The following is a 20,228-nucleotide window of genomic DNA, read 5'->3' as shown; positions in this document are numbered from 1 at the left end:
TTAGCATGTGTGAAAACACACCCAAACTTAGTATACAATGTATAGAGCTGTTCATATAATATTAAGATTATTCAACTTTTTGTTAAACTTTAAATTCAGAACACGAGGAGTATGTGTTAAAATCCTTCTTGAAAGAGCTATGATTTGAGAGACAATTCAATTTTATTCACCCGCAAGGTTTAAAAAATCATTATTTTGAGACATTTTTCTCTTATGCTTCAACGGTTTTACCAGGCTGTAAGGCAACTCAAAAACTTCCAAATAAATGTGGTAAAAGTGTGTGTTTTCTTTTAATTTTTCTGTTATAAGGTTTTAAGCACACGGAAGATTTCCTTTCTTCGATGAAGTTCTACTTCTAACATTTGAATATTTTCGATGGACTTTTGAATTAAAGCAATCCCTTAGTTTGAGAACGGTTACAACACTCATGTCGCAGTATATCACAGTAACGCTATTGGTACTTTCCCATACATGTTCAAGACAATGACATTAGCAAATCGATTCAATCAGAAAAACTAGATGAAATTATGTTAGATAATAAATTGCTTGTTGATAATTCCTTTCATTCACATTACTCATTTTTTAAAATAAATTCTATCATATTGAGTCTCTCTCTCTCTTTTTAAATATATAATTCCTGGTAATGTTTTTTTACCTTTTCGGTGCAGTTGTTAGCAGACGGCTTTCGATCAAAAGTACGCATAAGTCTGCAACTTAATTTTGAATATACTGTGTTCAAAGTTTGGATATAGCTGCATAAGACACTATGGGTGTTTTCGTTTCAATATAAAGTGCCCATTGTGCACCAAATGTATGAATAATTAGTAATAAATGTAAAGAAAATATTCTTTATGTGTTATAAATGTAAAGAAAATATTCCAATAATACATTACGCATAATTGGGTATACACATAAAGTAAAATATCTAGCGTTTTTAAACCTTTACTTGTGTTACTGATTCCATTCAGTCTGACAAGTAAAGATCACGCTGTGGCTCTGCTAAGATCCGAACGAGACAATTGTTTTTGCATTTGATATGTTATAACTAGACGAATCTCAAAGTTATAATTGCCACCGGGCGGAATGTCGTGAGTTACGACATATTTTGTAATATAAAAGCTACAAAGCTGACAGAATAGTTTGAACCTAGGCATTTGTTCGGGAACGGTTAGGTAAATGGAAAACTCGGACAATACGTATCCCATCATTTTCAAGGACAAACTTTTTCAGTTTAATTTTTTTCCCAGGGTCCTCGCAGGGTCCCAGACGGGGTCAAACTCAATTTTTTTAAATGCCAAGGAAGGTTAAGTATCACATCGTTTGAAAGCTATTGTAAAATAAAATAAAATGCAGCAAGTCTCGACTATCTACGACAACTCTGTGCAAAATGGCGGAGGGTCAAAATGTAAACAAAAACTTAATTGAAAAGTCCATTATCACCCCTATAAATCGGAAAACGGTGAGACAACTATGAAAATAGGAAAGGAAGTGTGGCATTATTTTCAAAGGACAACAATTTAAGTTAAAAATCGCGTAAAATAAAGATACGTATCCCTAGTTCCCACAGGGTTCCAGGTGGGGTCTAATTAAAAAAGTTTCAAGTGACAAGAGAGGTTAAGAAGCTGATCGTTTGCAAGATCTTGTTAAATGAAAGTAGATGGAGCAAGTCTTGTCTTTCTACGGCAACCCTGTCCAAAATTGCGGTGGGTCAAAATGTAAACAAAAGCTTAATTGAAAAACTATGTCCATCTTTAATCCAAGATGGCCGCTTAAACTTATGTCATTCATTACAGTACAAATCTAAATCTCTATTTTTCTCTATTATGTATCTAGAAATAATAGGAAGACTAAAGAACAATTTAATTTTGTATTCACTTCAACTATTATTTCATACGGTAACAAAACATTTATGTTTTGTTCTTAATGCACGTTTGTCACGGTTCTCTTGACATTATTTACTTGCATATAACGAATATGCGATGAATACACAACTCTGACTTCGTACTCATACTGCTAACCAAAAGTTGAATACCTTCGAGTATGTTTCTAATTTTGTTATACAGAAAAAACTTGCTGCACCAGTAGGTTGGGGGCTCTCTTTGACGTATTTGTGATTGTTACATTTGTATGTCATTCGTTGGTTTGATAGCAATACCTCAAGCGAAACCAAATATGCAAGAAAAATCATTTGCAAGATTGGCGAGTTGTACAAAAAATGTGTAAGCCATTTCAGTACATCGAGCTGCATCAAACTTTGTTGGTTTGGTCACAGTATCCCAAGAAATAACATATTTATATACAAACTAATTTTTACGCTGGCAGCCATGTTGGATTACAGATTACACTCTTTAATATTTTGTGGATATCTACTAGTAACCATAAACGTTCGTTTCTGCAACACCAGAGGTGTGAGCTGGAATTGCGTTCGATACATAGTGCAACATTTTGAACTCAAGATGTCGCGTGTGTGAACATTTTGCATATTTTAGTCACTTACTAATCAACACTAATGCCAAATTTGTTTTCCTAGCTTCAGAAGTTTGGTATGCTTATCCTTTCGATATAGGTTTTAGCGGCCATCATGGATTCAAGGTGGCCATAGATTTTCAACTAAGCTTTTGTTTACATTTTGACCCACCGCAATTTTGGACAGGGTTCTCGTAGAATGTCGAGACGTGCTCCATCATCTTTCACTTAACAAGGGCTTTCAAACGATGTCCTACCTCCTTTGCCATTTGAATCATTTTAGTTGGACCCCACCTGAGACCATGTGAGGACCCTGGGACAAGACGTTTTTACTGAAATTGTTGTACTTTGAAAATAATGCCAAAATTTCTTTCCTGTTTTCAAATTTATCTCACCGTTTCCGATTTATAGGGGAGACCATGGACTTTTCAATTAAGTTTTTGTTTACAATTTAACCCGTCGCCATTTTGCACAGTGTACCAGGCACAGTGTTCTGCCTGGTAATTTTTTTGTAGTCTTACATTACAAAATATGTTGTAACTAACGATATTCCGCACGGTGGTACGTATAACTTTAGGATTCATCTAGTTATGACATATCAAATGCAAACACAATTGTCAGCAGAGCCACTGCGTGACCTTTCCTTGTGAGAGATAGGAGAACTTTGTCGATACATTGTGTATTGATGTTCCGCAGCAACTCACCTCCATACACACACACACGCGCGCGCGCGCGTTGAGCCCTACACATATATGTGTCATGAATATATTTGTATAAAGATAAAGCATAAACATTGAGTTTTAAGATGATGAACCGCAAAATGTTTTGCTATCATGTTTTTTGAATGCCACTTTACACCTGTAATATGGTATTCAGCATTCGTATAATCTCTTATAAGGTGCTATACATACTTAATTGCACAGCTCCATGTTTAGTTAAATCAACACCTCCAAATCTGATAAAAAAAGGACATAACGGGTAATACGGAACCTAATTGTCATTTCTCCTACAACAGATATCTTATAGCTACAATGATTTTCTTATATGAAATCTTAGTCTGGTACATTTATTTTCGTTTCATTATACAGTCCATAGATTGCACGCGTAACCATTATGACGTGAAAGCAAAAATTTAAGTGAAAACGTAAGAGCATCACATGTTCACATATGGAGAACTTAATGTTTTGACTAGAAGAGAGAGCAGCCAATCAGGTTTACCGATATACGGTTGTTCTTCACCAAATAACTCTCATGAAGATAGCAATGGCCATATCATCTTTATTATAACATCTTCATTGTTTTGACACCAAATACGTAAAAAGTAAAATTAAAAATTCTCATAAAATTTGTTAAATTAAACTTTATGCTATGAAACTATAAAACATACCTCGTTCGCGAGCAATACAAATATGTCCTTGAATATCACATGGCGCGTATTTTCCTATAACATAAATAATATGTAATGTAAGAGAATATCCAGAGAAAGCATGATAAACTAACCTACGTTAAAATAGAGAGTTTGATCCATTGCCATCTAAACAGTCGTGTATAGCAACAAAATTAGACAGTAAGGATCCCCACATCACAACATGAGCACATGTTTATAGAGGACACGTGCTAATGTTTATAAACAAGTACAGGATATACTGAAAAGAAAGACACAATGATCAACGCGATGAGAACCAAAAGAAGACGAGCCACCTGAAGAGGGCCTATAAAATAGGAACCTCTGAGGGGAATTAGTTGACCACTGATCGCGAACCAACAACAGCTCCAAACGTCACTCTACCTAGAATAACTTCCCTGGAGGCTGATTTAAAGCAAAGGGAATTCCTCAACAGAAACCATACCTCACAAAGCTGCTATAAGCCGAGGAGGTTTCCTAGGATCATAACCTGGAGTAGCTACAAGACACCCCGGTGGCGTTCATGACCGAAGGGTTTCCTGTATGAAACGTTACTTCCTTCGACCTTGGTCATAAGGGAAAGTCTGATATATTAACTTTGTAAAACACAAAGACTGTTTTGTACTTTTACAAATAAATCGGTGAAGGACTAAATTCCTGGTCCATTATTGTCCCTACTGTTAAACTTTTTAAACTGTAATTATTAAAAGTAATTTCCACTAAATTATTTCATTTATCAGCAGAGCAATAGATATATTTAATTTCACTAGCTTCCGTATATTTCAATCCTGTTACCTCCTTAAAATGCCTTTATTCATTAAATCTCATAATACACTTTAATCATAATGTCATAATCTTCCAATACACTAAATACATCGCCTCTACTACTTATTTACATGTAACTCACTTCACATTATCCTTAATCCATGTCCTATATTCCAATCTCAAATTGTATATCACAATTTCAGTAAACAACAACAATCTATCCTAGCAACACACATCTTTTTCTTTTTAGTAAGTATATCACAAATTTAAAACATTTCTCGCCCCAACTAATATTCTTAAACCTAACACCTACTTACATAAAATATTACAATACGCACACACGAGTCACACTCTCAGCTATTGTGTAGCAGTGAAAATGTGTTGTAGTATACGCATTGCTGCAAAAGAGATTGTTTTTGTGAACGATACTTTATGGCATTTTCACATGTAATGTTTGGCATTCAACGCTCAGTAGAACAGTATCTGAGCAATTGCTTTTCTATAGGACACTGTTAGTATTACACTGAGAATAAAATGTAGGTTTCGTACTTAAAAAGATAGGTTACATGCGTAATTCCTGTAGTTTTTGGACTTAACGTACAGCAGACGTATAACTGAGAACGCAACTTTTATAATACTGTCTGTATAAGTGTTCCATCTATACATACTTTCCGTATGAAACAATGTAGGCGGTCAGGATCTCACATACAAATGAACGTATATAACATATAGCTCACGAAGGTAACATAAGTTTATGCTTGTAATACACGGAAAACACTTAGATGTCAGACATCCTGAAACGGCAAGATGTAACATCTAAGGGCAGTACCTATGTAGCATGCGGATAACGTATGTTTCGTACTGATTTGTATAGTAAGCACGAGGATACCGTGTATTTGTCCAATATACTGCTGTCCGGAGAACGGATTTTCTCTGTGTATATATAAACGTTTATCACACATGTCTACACACCACAATCCACATCCGAACAAAATCAAATACAGGGGGCCGCGGTGGCTCAGTAGTAGAGATCTGATGCATAGTCCTTTGTTCGATCCCAGCTCACGCCAAATGAGCTTTCTGGTAAATAAACACCGTGTGCGTAAGATTTCCCCCGGTTCTCCCGTTTCTTCACACTTTTTAATTCCATCATTTCATTCATTTCTCATAATCCCCGTTTCCTTTAGCCTAGCTGGCATAAAACTCAGTGATACCATCTTATTTTCTAATTTCAAAATCAAATCCAGAAAAGGCATCAAACAAACATACAAGTCCAATGCTGAAGATCTTGGGCATTCGGCCTGTGCAAATTCACTAGTAGAGAGTCTTATGGATTAAAATTTCAGGTAGCCCAATCAATATTGAATCGTTTAGCCATCACAAATTAAACTGTCACTAAAGCAATCTTGCATCAAATAATACCACGGTATATCGCGGAGCAAAACTACAGGGCAGATAGCTGTATGAGCGGCGCCTAGGTGACAACTGCTGGAAAATTGTTGTGATAATAGATGAAAACTTAATCTGTCTAAGTGACTGGAAAAGCTTGTGACACAATTTGCCATAAGCTACATCATTGTAACTTTGTCAGTGAATGAAAACAAAATTTCTCAATATGTTGTAGGGTTATTGCTAGCTCTTGCTGAAAAAGGAAAGCAAGATATTTTTTAAAATATTTTTCTTTAAAAAATGACTACTTACTATTAATTATATATCATGTCTCAAGTTTATACTGACAAAATAGCAGCACTATATGGAGACGATACGATAAAGCTGTAAGACATATGGATAAACTAGTGTTGGTCTTCTACTGACGGCATGGAAACTGAATTGTGCCCCTCCTATTCAGTACAAATATATGTACGTTAAAAATCCAGCTACCAGTCCATGGATTGTTGTGTTAATTAACTTATCAAACTATGTATTTTATCTCGCCGTATTCGCTTGAAATGTCTCTGAAAAACTTCAAATTAGGAGTGCGACAATATTCTGTGCACGAATGAAACTGCAGCAACAGAAACTGTGATGATGTTTAATGTTTTATGCCGATAGTGAAAATATCGACCACCATTGGTGGTGGAGAAAGTAGGGTATAGTAAGTAAGAAACAACATTATTCCTTTCTTATGAAAACAAATCAGCCTCTGTACCTTTAATTCTTCCTTATCCTAATATAACATTTAATAGAAGATACATCTATACATTAGTAATTCGAGACTTTGGAACAAGAACCCGTTAAGGCCAAAAAGTGAAAGGGTAAAGGAGATATCTTCACTAGAATTTCTCCTCATCCGATTTTCTTCGAACTTAGCACATATATAGTAAACCGAAAATAAATAGACTCGATTTTTTCTTTCTTTCGGAAAATAGGTTAATGGGGGCAAAGGCCCCCTTTAACAAAATGGGCCCTCTTGATTAAAAGGACCAATTTAAAGAAACGAAACTCAGCTGATGCAAAGATTACTTCAAATTGGGTTTTGCCCTTTTGGCTAGAAAAGGGTTGCAGGTACTACGGTCCCCTTTGAAATGACAATGGAGCCCACACAATACTTATGGAAATAGGATTTCGGTGGAATTGCTTAAAACCATGTTATGTTGTAGATATGGTATTCCTGAGAGAAAAAGTCTCAGTGAGCAAAATCACAAATCACCGACTGTTTGGCCACAACACTGCTACTTTTTCTAAACAGCTGAAGATAACGATATTCTGGATTTCCATAAAACTGACTAAACCCGTGATTTGTTGTAGATATCGTGACCCCGAGAAAAAGTATTAATGTAGATAACCACCAATCACTGATCGTTTGGCCACTACAGGGCCACTTTTTCGAAAGGAGCAGAAGCTAATGATGTTCTGGATTCTGGTAAACATTTCTAAACCCGTGATATGTTGTAGACATTGTGATTATGAAAAAAAGTCTTATGGGGGATAATAACCAATCACTGATCATTTGACCACTACAGGGCTACTTTTTTGAAAGCAGAAGATAGTGATATTCTGAATTTCGATGAATATAAATGGAACTTCGATATGTTGTTGAGGTTGTATCCCTAAGAAAAGTTCTTAATTGGCATAACCACTAACCACTGCCCGTTTCGCCACTACAGGGTCGCTTTAGTGGAAACAAAAGGTAACGGTAGACTGGATTTAGGTAGAATTGCCTAAAACCGTGTTATGTTGTATATATTGTGACCCTGAGGAAACATTTAAGTGATTGGCGGTTACGTCCATTGAGATTTTCCTCAGGATCACAACATCTATAACCAATTTCACCGAAGTCCAGAAAAACGTTACCTCTTGTTCGGTTTAAAGGATGGTCCTGTAGTGGCCAAACAATCAGTGATGGATTGTTGTGATTCTTCAGATTTTTTCTCAGGATCAGAATATCTATACCATATAACGGTTTTAAGAAATTCCACCGAAATTCAGAATAACGTTACCTTCTGCTGTTTTGAAAATGTGGCCCTGTAGTGGTCAAACGGTCAGTGATTGGTGATTCTGAATGACGAGACTTTTTCTCAGGATCAGAACATCTATAACATATCAGAGTTTCAACCATTTTCATCTAAATAAAGAATATCACTATCTTCGGCCGATTTCACAAACGTAACTCTCTAGTGGTCAAAGGTTCAGTGATGGTGGTTACCACCATTAATACTTTTTCTCAAAATCACAATATCTACAACATATTACGGATTTAGTCATTTTTACGGAAATCCAGAATATCGTTATGTTCGGCTGTTTTAAAAAAGTGGCCCTGTAGTGACCAAACGGTCAGAGATTTGTCGCTGTGTTCATTGAGACTTTTTTCTCAGGAACACAATTTCTACAACATAACATAGTTTTTAACAATTCCACCGAAATTCAATTTCAGTAAGGATTGTGCGGGCTTCTTTGTAATTTCGAAGGGGACCATAGCTCCTGCAACTCTTTTCTCGCAAAAACGACAAAACTCGTATTTCCTACTTTGAAGTCATGTTTGCATTCGTAGAGTTTCGTTTCACTAAATTGGTCCTTTTAATCAAGAGGGCCCTTTTTTGAATATGTGCCTTTTGTCCCTCTTACTTATTTTCAGAAAGAAACCAAAAATACGGGCCGATTTATTTTTGGTTTACTATACACGTGTATATGTGCCAAGTTTGAAGAAAATCGGATGAAGAGAAATCCTTGTGAAGCTATCTCCTTTACACTTTCAATTTTTGCACTTTACGGGGTTTTGCCCCAAAGTATTCAATTTTTATTATATATAACTAATTTTAGAAAATGACAATTTGGTTTATACTAGGTCGTGAATATTTATCTCAATTTAGGGAAAGAAATGAAAAATGGAGCTTTCTAAACATATCGTAAGATTATTCACCAATATTGGTTCCAAGTACATGTCTACCAACATTGGTCCTATAACCACTGCCTTGTATCAACATTAGTTTGGCTCTCTTATACGAGGGGGAGTCAAATGAAAACCATAAAAGTAGAAATAAAAATCCGCATATGGCGCCAGTGAGCTGTAAGTTTGCATGCCTATTTACGATAGTATGCCGGATGTCTCCTAGGTGGCAGCAGCCGGCAGATGCACAAACACCGGCGCAACAACAGTTCCAAAATGGCAGCCCCACTAGCCACATGCACCAGCGAGGAGCAGCGTTCTGTGATTCGGTTTTTGCGAAGCGAAGGTGTGAAACCGATTGGCATTTTTAGGCGAATGAAGGTTCAGTATGGAGATGCGTGTTTGTCACGGCCACAAATCTATGAATGGTGCCGGAAATTTGCAAATGGTGTTAAGTCTGTGGCTTCAACGGCTGCAATGGTCTCTGGAGTCACTACGCTCCGAGCCTGGCCGGGGCGTGGAGCATCGGCCACAGAAGCTCGGAGCATCTCCATACTGAACCTTCATTCGCCTAAAAAGGTCAATCGGTTTCACACCTTCAGTTCGCAAAAACCGAATCACAGAACGCTGCTCCTCGCTGGTGCATGTGGCTAGTGGGGCTGCCATTTTGGAACTGTTGTTGCGCCGGTGTTTGTGCATCTGCCGGCTGCTGCCACCTAGGAGACATCCGGCATACTATCGTAAACAGGCATGCCAACTTACAGCTCACTGGCGCCATATGCGGATTTTTATTTCTACTTTTATGGTTTTCATTTGACACCACCTCGTATAAAGACTTTACAATGACTGCGAAGAGTAAACGTGAGTTCAGAGTGTCCAGTTGATAATAACTTAATGACGACGGTACATAAATTCATAAGTTATTCTCGACTCAATTCATCTCCTAGTCCCATAACATTCTGTTCTTGTATAACAGAAAAAAATATGCTTAATATGAAATAAATGGGTAGTTGCTATTAACTTCTTACAACGATATCGCATATCTGTGCGATAAATTACTTTGATTTTCTTGTATTTATTTTGAGTAACGTTGCCTAAAAGTACACAATCTGTTGAGTAGAAGAAGAAAGGAATATATATGTTGTTGATTCTAAATATAAAGAAATACGAGCTAATATTAGTAGCTGAAAATATATGTTGATTTTATATGTATAAACTGTACTCCTAGTTACCGTAACGGCAGATGACTATTTATTTAAAAGTTGCTATGGCAACTATAAAAAAATTATGATTATTAATGGAGATGTGAAAAAACAACAAAAGGTAATAGTGTTACAAGGTGTCGTGTTTTATTTTGTATTATTGAACGTGTTGAGATATTTTAAAAATTACACGAACTGTGGGCTGAAATGTAACAAGAAGTTAATCGTTACATTTTAGATGGTTGTTTACCGACCAGGATCACCTTGAGATTAGTTTGGAGTTCAGTAAAACAGTCTCATCATAGCGTTCAACATGGAGTATACTTTGCTCAGAAGTGAGAAAATAATTTATAGCAACATTAAAATGGGTGTTTGTGGAAACGAAAATATAATTGAGGAAAGTATTGATGTAGAGTTACCAGGTATGAACTCATCAACGAACGTGGCTGATCTTATAAGACAGCTTGGTCAGCAAATATCGCAGCAACAGCAAAAAATGGATAACAAGCTGGAGCAAATACAGCAAAACATGGATCCCAAGCTGGAGCAAATGCCACTTCTAACACAAAAAAATAGATACCATGCTGGAGCAAATAGCACAACAAATGGATGATAAATTCGAACAAATAACTAATCAAATGGACACCAAAATAGATAGTAAACTGTGTCAAACAAACCAACAAATACATTCAAAATTAGAACGAACAGATTATAAGATGGAACAGATTTTACATCGATTTACCGATATAGAAAATAAAAGCTGTGGAAACTTTAGATAATGAGCATACGAGTCAGATCAGGGAATTGCAAGAAGAATTAAATACGATCAAAGAGAAGTTTAGTACTGCAAATGGTGAGCGAGTTCCGGCTGTCAACGTTGAACCTATTCCATATGAATCCAGAGTAATGAAAGATAGTAATTCATCTGAAGAATATTCAGAAAATGATGAAAGTGAAGAGAAATGAGAGGAAAAAGCATTCATCTCATTACCCGAAAAACATTCCCATAAAATCCAAACATTGCAAGCATGCTAGTAAAGGTAATCATTTTAGATTTAGTGAAATATAATTATTAAAAAAATTAGTGGAAAGACAGATGACATTCCGGCCAGCACATTCTTAGGTAAATTAGAGGAAAATCGTGATTTAATTGGAGTATATATATCTACATTTTTGAAACTTTTGCGTATCTTTTATTACCACCGTGTTCCGTATGTTTTGAAGCAATCAGAAGTCATTTACGTAATTATTTAGATTTTAAAATGTCTTAGTTTGAAATTTTGAAAACGATTTCATGTTGGCCAATAGAGACGCCTTAGTTCTAAATCGACATTATAACCCAAAATTGGATAAGAGTCTCACTGATTATATAATATCCGTATATAATGAATTGAAGTTAATTAATCCATACCAACAGGAATCAAGAGCAATAGCATCAATCCGAATCTTTTTACCTTTTAAGTTGCAACAAATGTCGATTTCTGTACAATGCGTTAATTTTAATAACCTCATTATGATAGTGCAAAATTTTGAAAGTCAATCTATGTTGCGGGCTAATAGTAACCGAAATCAAGCAAATACTATTCGTAATCAAGTTAGTTATGTACCCGTTTGCAACATCAATGTGAGAGAAGAAAGTGATTTTAATGCGAGAAATAATAATATATTCCATTGTAACGAGAATAGAACTAAGTCTAATTTTATCAGTATTAGAACTGAATCTAATTTTAGGAGAAACAGGAACAACAATCGTAATGCATTTAGGAATCAAACGAACAATAAGTTTAACTTTTCAAGAAATGGATTTCATAATAGATCCATACTTGGCAGAAATTATCAAAATAAAAACCAAGGTAACGTGGAAGCAAATAATAGCCATAACTGTATAAAAGATTGTGGCGTGCAACACAACTTAACAGAACCCTTTGCCAATGCAACTTAAGCAAATGTTGTGGCGTCCGAGAAAACATATTCTATTAATTTTTGTTTCATTTCACTTTAAATTTTGTAATGATTTCATTTGTTATTTGTACTTTGAATTCTATACAGATAATAAAAATGATTGATACTAGATTTCAGCACGTTGTGATATTAACAGAAATATCGCTTACTAAAAGTTACGATAAATATGTTTGAATTAATAAAGCATGTTATATTGTGTTCTAACTCACATAAACTTACCTGATTCTTATTATGAAAATTTATTTATTTGCATTATTCTTCGTTAATGATATTAATTAAATATAATTTTGTTTCACTTTGAGTATTGTTATGATTCCCTTGTAATCTGTTTCACTTATCAATATTGTGCTTTTCAATTCTTTTATAATCATCTTGATTATGCTCAAATGGAAGGAATAAGTTGTGTAATACAGGTATATGTTTTCCTTTAATCTTTTTACCTACTTCACTATACTAAGTACAAACATTTGCTAATTATATCTTATTTTAAAATACCTCGAAATTTGATCCTGTCAGATCTTGAAACAACTTAATTAGAAAGAAACGTAAACCGTTTTTTGTGTAAGTTATGGGACTAACATTAAAAGCTCAGCCTAAACTTCACGAAGAATTCGAGACGTTCAATCATTGAGGAAAATCTGTTTAAACTATTTCTCAATTGAAAAAGGTAATGTTGAGTAACTCAATTAATAATTGTCCCTTATTACAGTCTTAGTATTTGGACTAACGCTACATGAATGGTTTCCAACTAACATTTTCTTGTGAAATATGAGGTAAATGGCCTTCATAGGTTAAGTGCTTACTGCATCAGATATCTGTCCCGACCGTCTATGTTCGAATCCCTAAAATCTTAAACTATTACCATATTTCAATTTCAATTCATATTAAGTGAAATATGCAAGATCTTCTCCTGTGGAGAAGAAAAGATATATGCATATGGCAAGAATGATCGAGAATTCAAGAAAGTCGTAAATGGAGACAAAGATTTACAAACTTAATTTATTTCCTTCAATTTTCCAAGTTCAATACTTTCAGCTAACTTCAACACTTTTCTAGCTTATGTATGACCAGTTTCTCTCTTTCGTCTCACAAACAGAATGTAATGAAATAATACATTATGAACATAGTAAACTATGTCATTGATATATGGCACTCATCGTACAAGACGCTCCAAACAATAAAGATTTATCTTAAAGTGAATATTTTTCCTGCATTAATTCAAGAGCAAAAGCTTGATTCATTTTTCCTCATGCTTACCAACTGTCGTCTGGAGGTTGAAATTTTACCTTTTGTTGGGTTGTATCTGTCAAAGTGTTTTTGATAAGATCGAAAGTACTGGGCCCGACCTAATGGAGTTGTAGCAGACAGTGTGAAATTTCTTTTGCTGGTAACTCTACAAAGACAAATTTATGAAATGTGGTAATATCATGGACTTATATAATACTTACATCTGAATTTTTAATAGTGCTTTTTCTATACTAAAGGACACTTATCAACTTGTAGTAGGTGGCCACCAATCCAAGAATCAGGGTAGGAACGCAGAAAGTGGAACCTCACGATATTGCAAGGGTTACGTTCGTAGGAAGCAGTCGCGTATGAGATGTCGCATATACTCATAAATGAGGATACCGCAAAAACACTTCCTATGGTATAAAGGCGCATACCCTTGCGTATGGCAGAGCTTTGTGTCACTTCTACTATTACTTTGTATGTTGCCTTCACACAACTATTCACTTTACCATGGGTTCCTGATGAAATATAACGTACAGTATAATATACAGTAGAATTTATTTGTTTAATCTCATAGCCATTTAAAGAAAATTATCCTCTAACCTCATTATTTTTCTAATTTATATAAATGTAGATCAAACAATATTTTTGTTTTATAAGTGTGCTTTAGAAAACGGGGAAAATGATTACATTGTTTTATTAAATACATACCATGATACTGAAAAATGAGAGGCGAACACTGACATTTTTCCATTAGCTGTTGATATTCACATTGAAGTCTGCATGAATACTGACTGTAGAACGGACTTACATCCAACAATTTCTCATGTCGAAAGTAGCACTTCCGTTGTTTTGGTGATAGTTTTCTTATGCGGGGAGAGCTCACTGTTTGCGTCATGGCCACTGAATACGCCACAAGATTTTCGCCATTCTTTCCGCGATGATATACAATTTTATTCAGACTGTTTCGAGGGTAATCGTATGGAGAATTCACAAATACCTAAAATCAGAAAGAGAAATTCTAAAATGGTGACTTTTTTCTTGTTTTCTACTTTTCAAAAGTAATGCCCAAAATATTTATTTCCTTTTGTGCGCTAGCAGCAAAATTGTTAATTTAATTTTGTTAAATGTTAGCTGATACTTATATTAGTACATGTTTAATATAGGTTAAGTTAAATAAACTGTTCTTCTAAATATAGAACATATGTTTGCTAGTATAAGTGTTCGTTCATTGCACTGATAAAAGGAAATCCAATGACAATGTAGCCGAAAACTTGCCTTGTAGAAACTGACCCCTTTCAGCATTCAGAAGCAGGAAATAATATAAAAACTGGAACATGCATTTACTAATTTTTAATTAAATGTTCATATGGTTAATGCCACATCTAGCTTAAGTAAAATCCCACATTAGGCAATTTCTGAATAAATAATCCGAAATTCCAATGTTATAGTAATTACTCAATGTTTGCTTCAAAAATAAAATTTTCAAAAACAATAAAACATGAATTCAGTTATAAGTAATGTAGAGTTTATATGAAAAGTTTCACCTCCGTAGCTTCAGGTTTTCGTTTGATACCGTATTCTTTAAAAATCATTTGAACTTCAATTTTTCAATTTTGATACGCAAGTCAAAAGTCCTTTCATAGCCCTTCCTTTTGTGACAAAATTACTTTTCTGTTCAAATGTAACAGTTTATTTATAATAATACAATGTAGTTTTGAAAGTGTAAATGACATATCCTTTCTTTATTTAAGAAAAGTAAAAGTAAGCAAAATTTGGAAATCAAAATTTCCGTAAAGTGTTTCCTTTATGATATCAATGTTGTAACATATCGCAAGTAAATCAAGAAATAAAAATCACTTAATATCGTTTCTATACATTTAATACAAAGAACACAGGTTTAATTATTGTCTAAAATACATTGAAAATACAGAGAAAGATATTAAAATAAGAAATTATATACAAGTAAAGGTTAAGATTACCAAAGTAGTATTGTTTTTATGTTTCGTAGCTGGGAGTTAATGTAACTCGTTGCTAGCTACATTAACAGAAATGTCCGTTCCTGTCCTAGAGAAAACAGATTATGATAAATATTTAAGATGTATATTTGACTTCTTTTTCAATCATTTGAATGTGTAGCTAAATCGAAAGGAAACCACAGACTAAGTCTACCCAAGCTCCATGTTCAAAAATTCACTTGAAATTGGGAAGAGATTATTTATGAAAATCTTCGCTCCCCCTCTCATATATAATTTTCATTTCAATGACAGAAGACTAGCTCGACCCAAGCTCCATGCTCAGAAAATAACTTCAAATTGTGAAGAAGTTATTTACAAAAAATTGTCATTCCCTTTCTCACATAATTTTGATTTCGATTAAAATATATTGTCAAAAATCCAATGTCAACCCAAATGCTAACTATGCTGAAGAATTCACCATATTTCCCACGCTCGTACCCTTAGGCTTTATAGTCAACATAAAAACGTTAAATAATATTACAGTTCTTTTACTTTCTATTGTAATAAAGGAAAAAGGCAGAAGTGACCTATTGGTGCAGTACTCTGAATCTATAAAACAAAAATTATTTTTCTTTTAGTAAAAAGGACGCGAAACTTAAACAATTGAACCATAAGTAAACTACGTATTACTGTTTTTCAATATTGTGATTGATCTTGAAATCAAAAGTATTTGATTTTTCCCACTTTCGGCTCCAGTACGGAGATATTGGTCAAGTATATCTTATTCTTTTCACACACGAGCGTACCTGTTCATCTTTTACCTGTTCTATGCTGATTAATACTGAAACCGGAAATGATAATAAATCTATGCGAGTTTCAAATTTAATAGGTGTTTGAAATATTGAATTATCAAACAGTGTTAAGTTACGAAGATATATTCTATTAATATATATTTTGAAGAAAACGAAGTTTAATTTTGTGATGCCGTTTTGATGTTTTATATAATTTCTCTTATGTATGTTTTGTAATTACTTTATTGTAGATATTTGAAGGGTTACAATATTGATATATATTTACTTGAAACATAAATTATTTATTGAAAAAAGTCTAGAAAAAATTTAGAGAAATTAATTTGTACATAGAGTGTGTAATGTATTGCCCTCCCACATGTGATATTTCAAGATCCTCTTCTCTTTTTAACGGGGCTTTCTTCACACTCCGAAGCTTCAGACATTGTTTGAACCACTTATTAAATGATGACACAGAACAATCACAAATAAAATCTAAAAAAACAATCGGAATCTCAAAACCAAGCAACTGAAAAGCACGTGTGTTGCATTCTCAAATCATTGAGCGCTCAGTTGGAGGGAAGAAGAACTAAACGCTGCTGAGAACATGGAGCTAAATAAGAACATACTGGTAGGCCTACCGAGTAGAGTAAATTGAGGCTCCCACATGTCCGTGCCACGGACCTTAACTCGGCAATATTAACCGATCATATTTTCTATAAAAAGCAATATATTACAACACTCGTGCTAATGGAGTTAGATATATTATGAACTAGAGGAACTGCATATGTGAAGTTTCTAACAGTAACAACACGGACCTTTCCTAGGAAATAACCGAAAATTAGCCTCAATTTGAACACATTCCGTTCCATAGCAAAACAATAGGAACTTCACATACCTAGGCACTCAAGTATGTTCTTATTTAGCTCCATGGCTGAGAATAAGAAGGGAAAGATTCCTGGAATGTTTCCTTTCTTAACCTCAGTAAAATTTTTCACGTGCTTCTACGTCATAATGATGAAAGGAAACTTTCCGTTTTTCATGCGAAAATATGCGTCTTAAATAAAGGTACAAAATGGCTATATCAACTCATTTTGACAAAAAAGTGGAATCTTTCCCTTCTTAATCTCACCGATGCATTTATGAGTCCTATTGGTTTTCCCACAAGTAAAATTCCAGCTAACGGTTTGTAACTTATTCAACGATATTTGAATATTCTTCATTACGGTTAACTTCGTCTAATATTTTCATGTGTCAATCCTTACGACTTTCTTTTCTCTTTAGTCTATGTGGACTAGGTAAGAGACATTTCTTCAAAACCTCTCGATGTTTCCTGACTTTTTCAGTGACTAGTTTCAGAAATCTTCCTTGGAGAATACTGACACAATAACTTTAGCAAGTGTTCGGAGTGTCTAGTAGTCATATTCGGCTATTCGGCTGTGCTGTCACCTAGTTTAAGTTACACGTACTACCAGCTGATTGGCGTGTGAGTAATCATCTGTGTGTCGCTGAGACGAGACTCTACTCATTACCCTGTTCAATTATCAATAAAACTAGCTCGAGACAAACTGCCAAGGATTTGCATTGGGACGACTACCACACCGGGACGAAATGCTACGGATTTTGCCTTGAGAAGAAACACTAGGCCTACTTGGACGAAACACTACGGAACCTTTGTGGTTCTCCGTCAGTAGAACTCAACACAAAGTCAAATTTCCTTCCAGTTCAGAATTCAGCTGGTGCTGTAGAACTGGCAATACACACAGATCCACATTCGTTTCCATTCTAAAACGTCGAGCTAATATTCTTATGATGACGATGATTTTGCGGTTCGGCATTCCTTTAAGCAATAAGGCCATAAGGGACTTGCGCTTAGAGCTTAAAGTAGAATTCGAACCACATTAGCTCGAGGTCTCGGCATGAGCTAATGTGAACTCATGTGTAATGAAAATTTTATGAACGATATTGAATTTCCATCACAGTCATTATTTGTTATCTCTTGGCGTGCTCACATTTCGCGGTTCACTCTACTATGCTTTTCTGAAAATTATTCCTACTTTCACGGCTGTACACTTTGATCCTTTAAAATATGTTGGTATTATAATTAAGTAAGCAATGACGGAAATTGCAAATCTCATGCAGATTTTCAATTTTGATATGTACGCACCGAAACGAAATATTGATTGGGAAGGTTCGGACAATTTGGAATTTATCATATTTCTACCCACCACAATAAAAAAGTGTTTTAAAACATGTATTATGATCTAAGCAGGAACTTTTCTCATCAGGGGTGAGCACTCCTCCACTGAGCTGTCGCGCCTACGAGTTTTTGTTTAGTTTCAATTATTAGGTCTTCCTATTCAGCAGATGCCTAACTGCTGGGCCTCGGGTTCAAATCCTCATGGGTAGCTTCTGGACAGGATTAAGGAGGTAGTTCAACTGAGAAGTAGTGATCACAGGAATAGAAAGCAGAAGTGCCAGTAATGGAAGCAGATATCCTGAATAAATATAACGCAACTAAAACCCATCTGGATTGCCATAGTTCTTTGCAGGCTGTAATTTCAGGGAGTTCAGATTAAATAGTTGCACAGTTAGTTTGCCGTATCTTTGTTTTCATAATTCGACTTTAACCCGAAATCAAATCCGCAGAACTAGAAAATAAGTTCTATTCAACAGACTGTGGAAGAGATTTCCTTAGTTCGTTAAACTCGTTATGCACGCTTGCTATCTTATAGGCTGGAAGATTAGTTGGACACTGAAATGTTTTATTGATTCCTTGGGTGTCCATTCGAGTGGAACATAGAATCTCTTTTCTTTATTGATTTATCGAAGAGTTCCGTTAGATGTTTGGTTAATTTGGTGTTTAGCGTCCCTTTTATCATCATGATTTCATGAGACGTGAATCTATAACTTAAGTGGAATTCAAATTACATGAGCTCCCAATGACAAAGAATCCCGGGTCTCTTTGAACCGAGGAAGCGCACACTACACACATAGCAACGAGGAAGAATTATTAAGGGTGTTATTAATTTAATTTGAGTTTAGAACCATTTTAGCAGCAAGGGTATGAAGCATGGACTTACATCTTAACGAGGGATCTTATCCACATGACTTCCAGTCGAAATCTAGTAAGGACGAATTTATTAATGTGTACACTACTTTACTTCCTACACATAAATTGATTCTTTGCCAACCTGCTAAACTAAAAGTGTAAGAAAACTACTACCATTTTCGATTAGAATTTAGATTTCCGTAGAGCTAAAATGATAATAGAGATTTAGAAATTGTATTTTTCCATTAATTTAGAGTACCAAGAAGCTCCTCCTCCGACGTTCCCCCGCTATTGGAACCAGAGATGATAAACCTACCATTATGAAGTGCCAATGAACATTAGCGGCAAAGGTTGCTGCGACATACCGGGATTATTTGCAGCGTAGATAGACAGAGCACATGAGCGACAACGGTCGCAGGTGGACAAAATATTCGCCTGTGTTATCGCAAGTGAATTCCCAGTATTGCTACATACCACGGTATCGCGAGTTTTGGGTGTTAACAAGTACAAAGGCAAACATTGTTGAATGCAAATGAGTGACAATGTTACGACCAAAGTCATGATTGAAGAATTCGCTGTATTATTATTTATCAAAGAGAAAAGATTTGGCAATTTGGAATACAACCACGTACGAATATGGAGACAGAAACAAAAGTAGAGCAACGGATTAAAATGTGTAAACGTTCCTGTTTTATTTCGATAAAAAGTCAACAACAAAGAAATGATTTCGATCACTAATAACATACCAAAATCGATGCTTTCAATTTTATTTTACGGATATCAATCTAACAAAAATCAAAGTAATCTTCTGTGTAATCCAATCGCAGGTAAATTGGTGAAGCACTTGAAATGATTTTTAAGATAGTTATCAAGTACGTGGAACTGAGTTTTATCACGCTATTTACTTAAATGCATTTCTTATGGTGGGAACGGTGAGGGTCATTATCTAAGTGAAACAATTTGTATCTCACGAGACCGTCAAACTATGAAAAGGACACCCGATATATAAACCCTTCATTAAAAATAAAGTGACACGTGACCCACCGTTCCCGAAAGTGTTCGTTTCAAGTGAA

General features: G+C 35.0%; 1 protein-coding gene across 2 annotated transcripts in view; it reads right to left on the bottom strand.

Moving 5' to 3' along the window:
• Positions 1-20,228, bottom strand: part of LOC145688938 (uncharacterized) — a 344,877-nt gene that overhangs the window by 203,274 nt on the left and 121,375 nt on the right. Inside the window, exons 7-8 of one of the 2 annotated variants that reach the window (XM_081763105.1) lie at positions 14,069-14,357; positions 3,854-3,907 (exon numbers count right to left, since the gene is read on the bottom strand). In XM_081763105.1, the coding sequence (XP_081619231.1) occupies positions 3,854-3,907; positions 14,069-14,357 (343 nt within the window). The remainder of the gene's footprint in view (positions 1-3,853; positions 3,908-14,068; positions 14,358-20,228) is intronic. The other variant, XM_081763106.1, reaches the window with a different exon arrangement.

Source organism: Thermobia domestica, chromosome 7, assembly GCF_964235325.1.
Source record: "Thermobia domestica chromosome 7, izTheDome1.hap1.1, whole genome shotgun sequence".
NCBI lineage: Eukaryota > Metazoa > Arthropoda > Insecta > Zygentoma > Lepismatidae > Thermobia > Thermobia domestica.
Note: the sequence above shows the minus strand (reverse complement) of the source record. Positions and strands in the feature narration are given on the sequence as shown.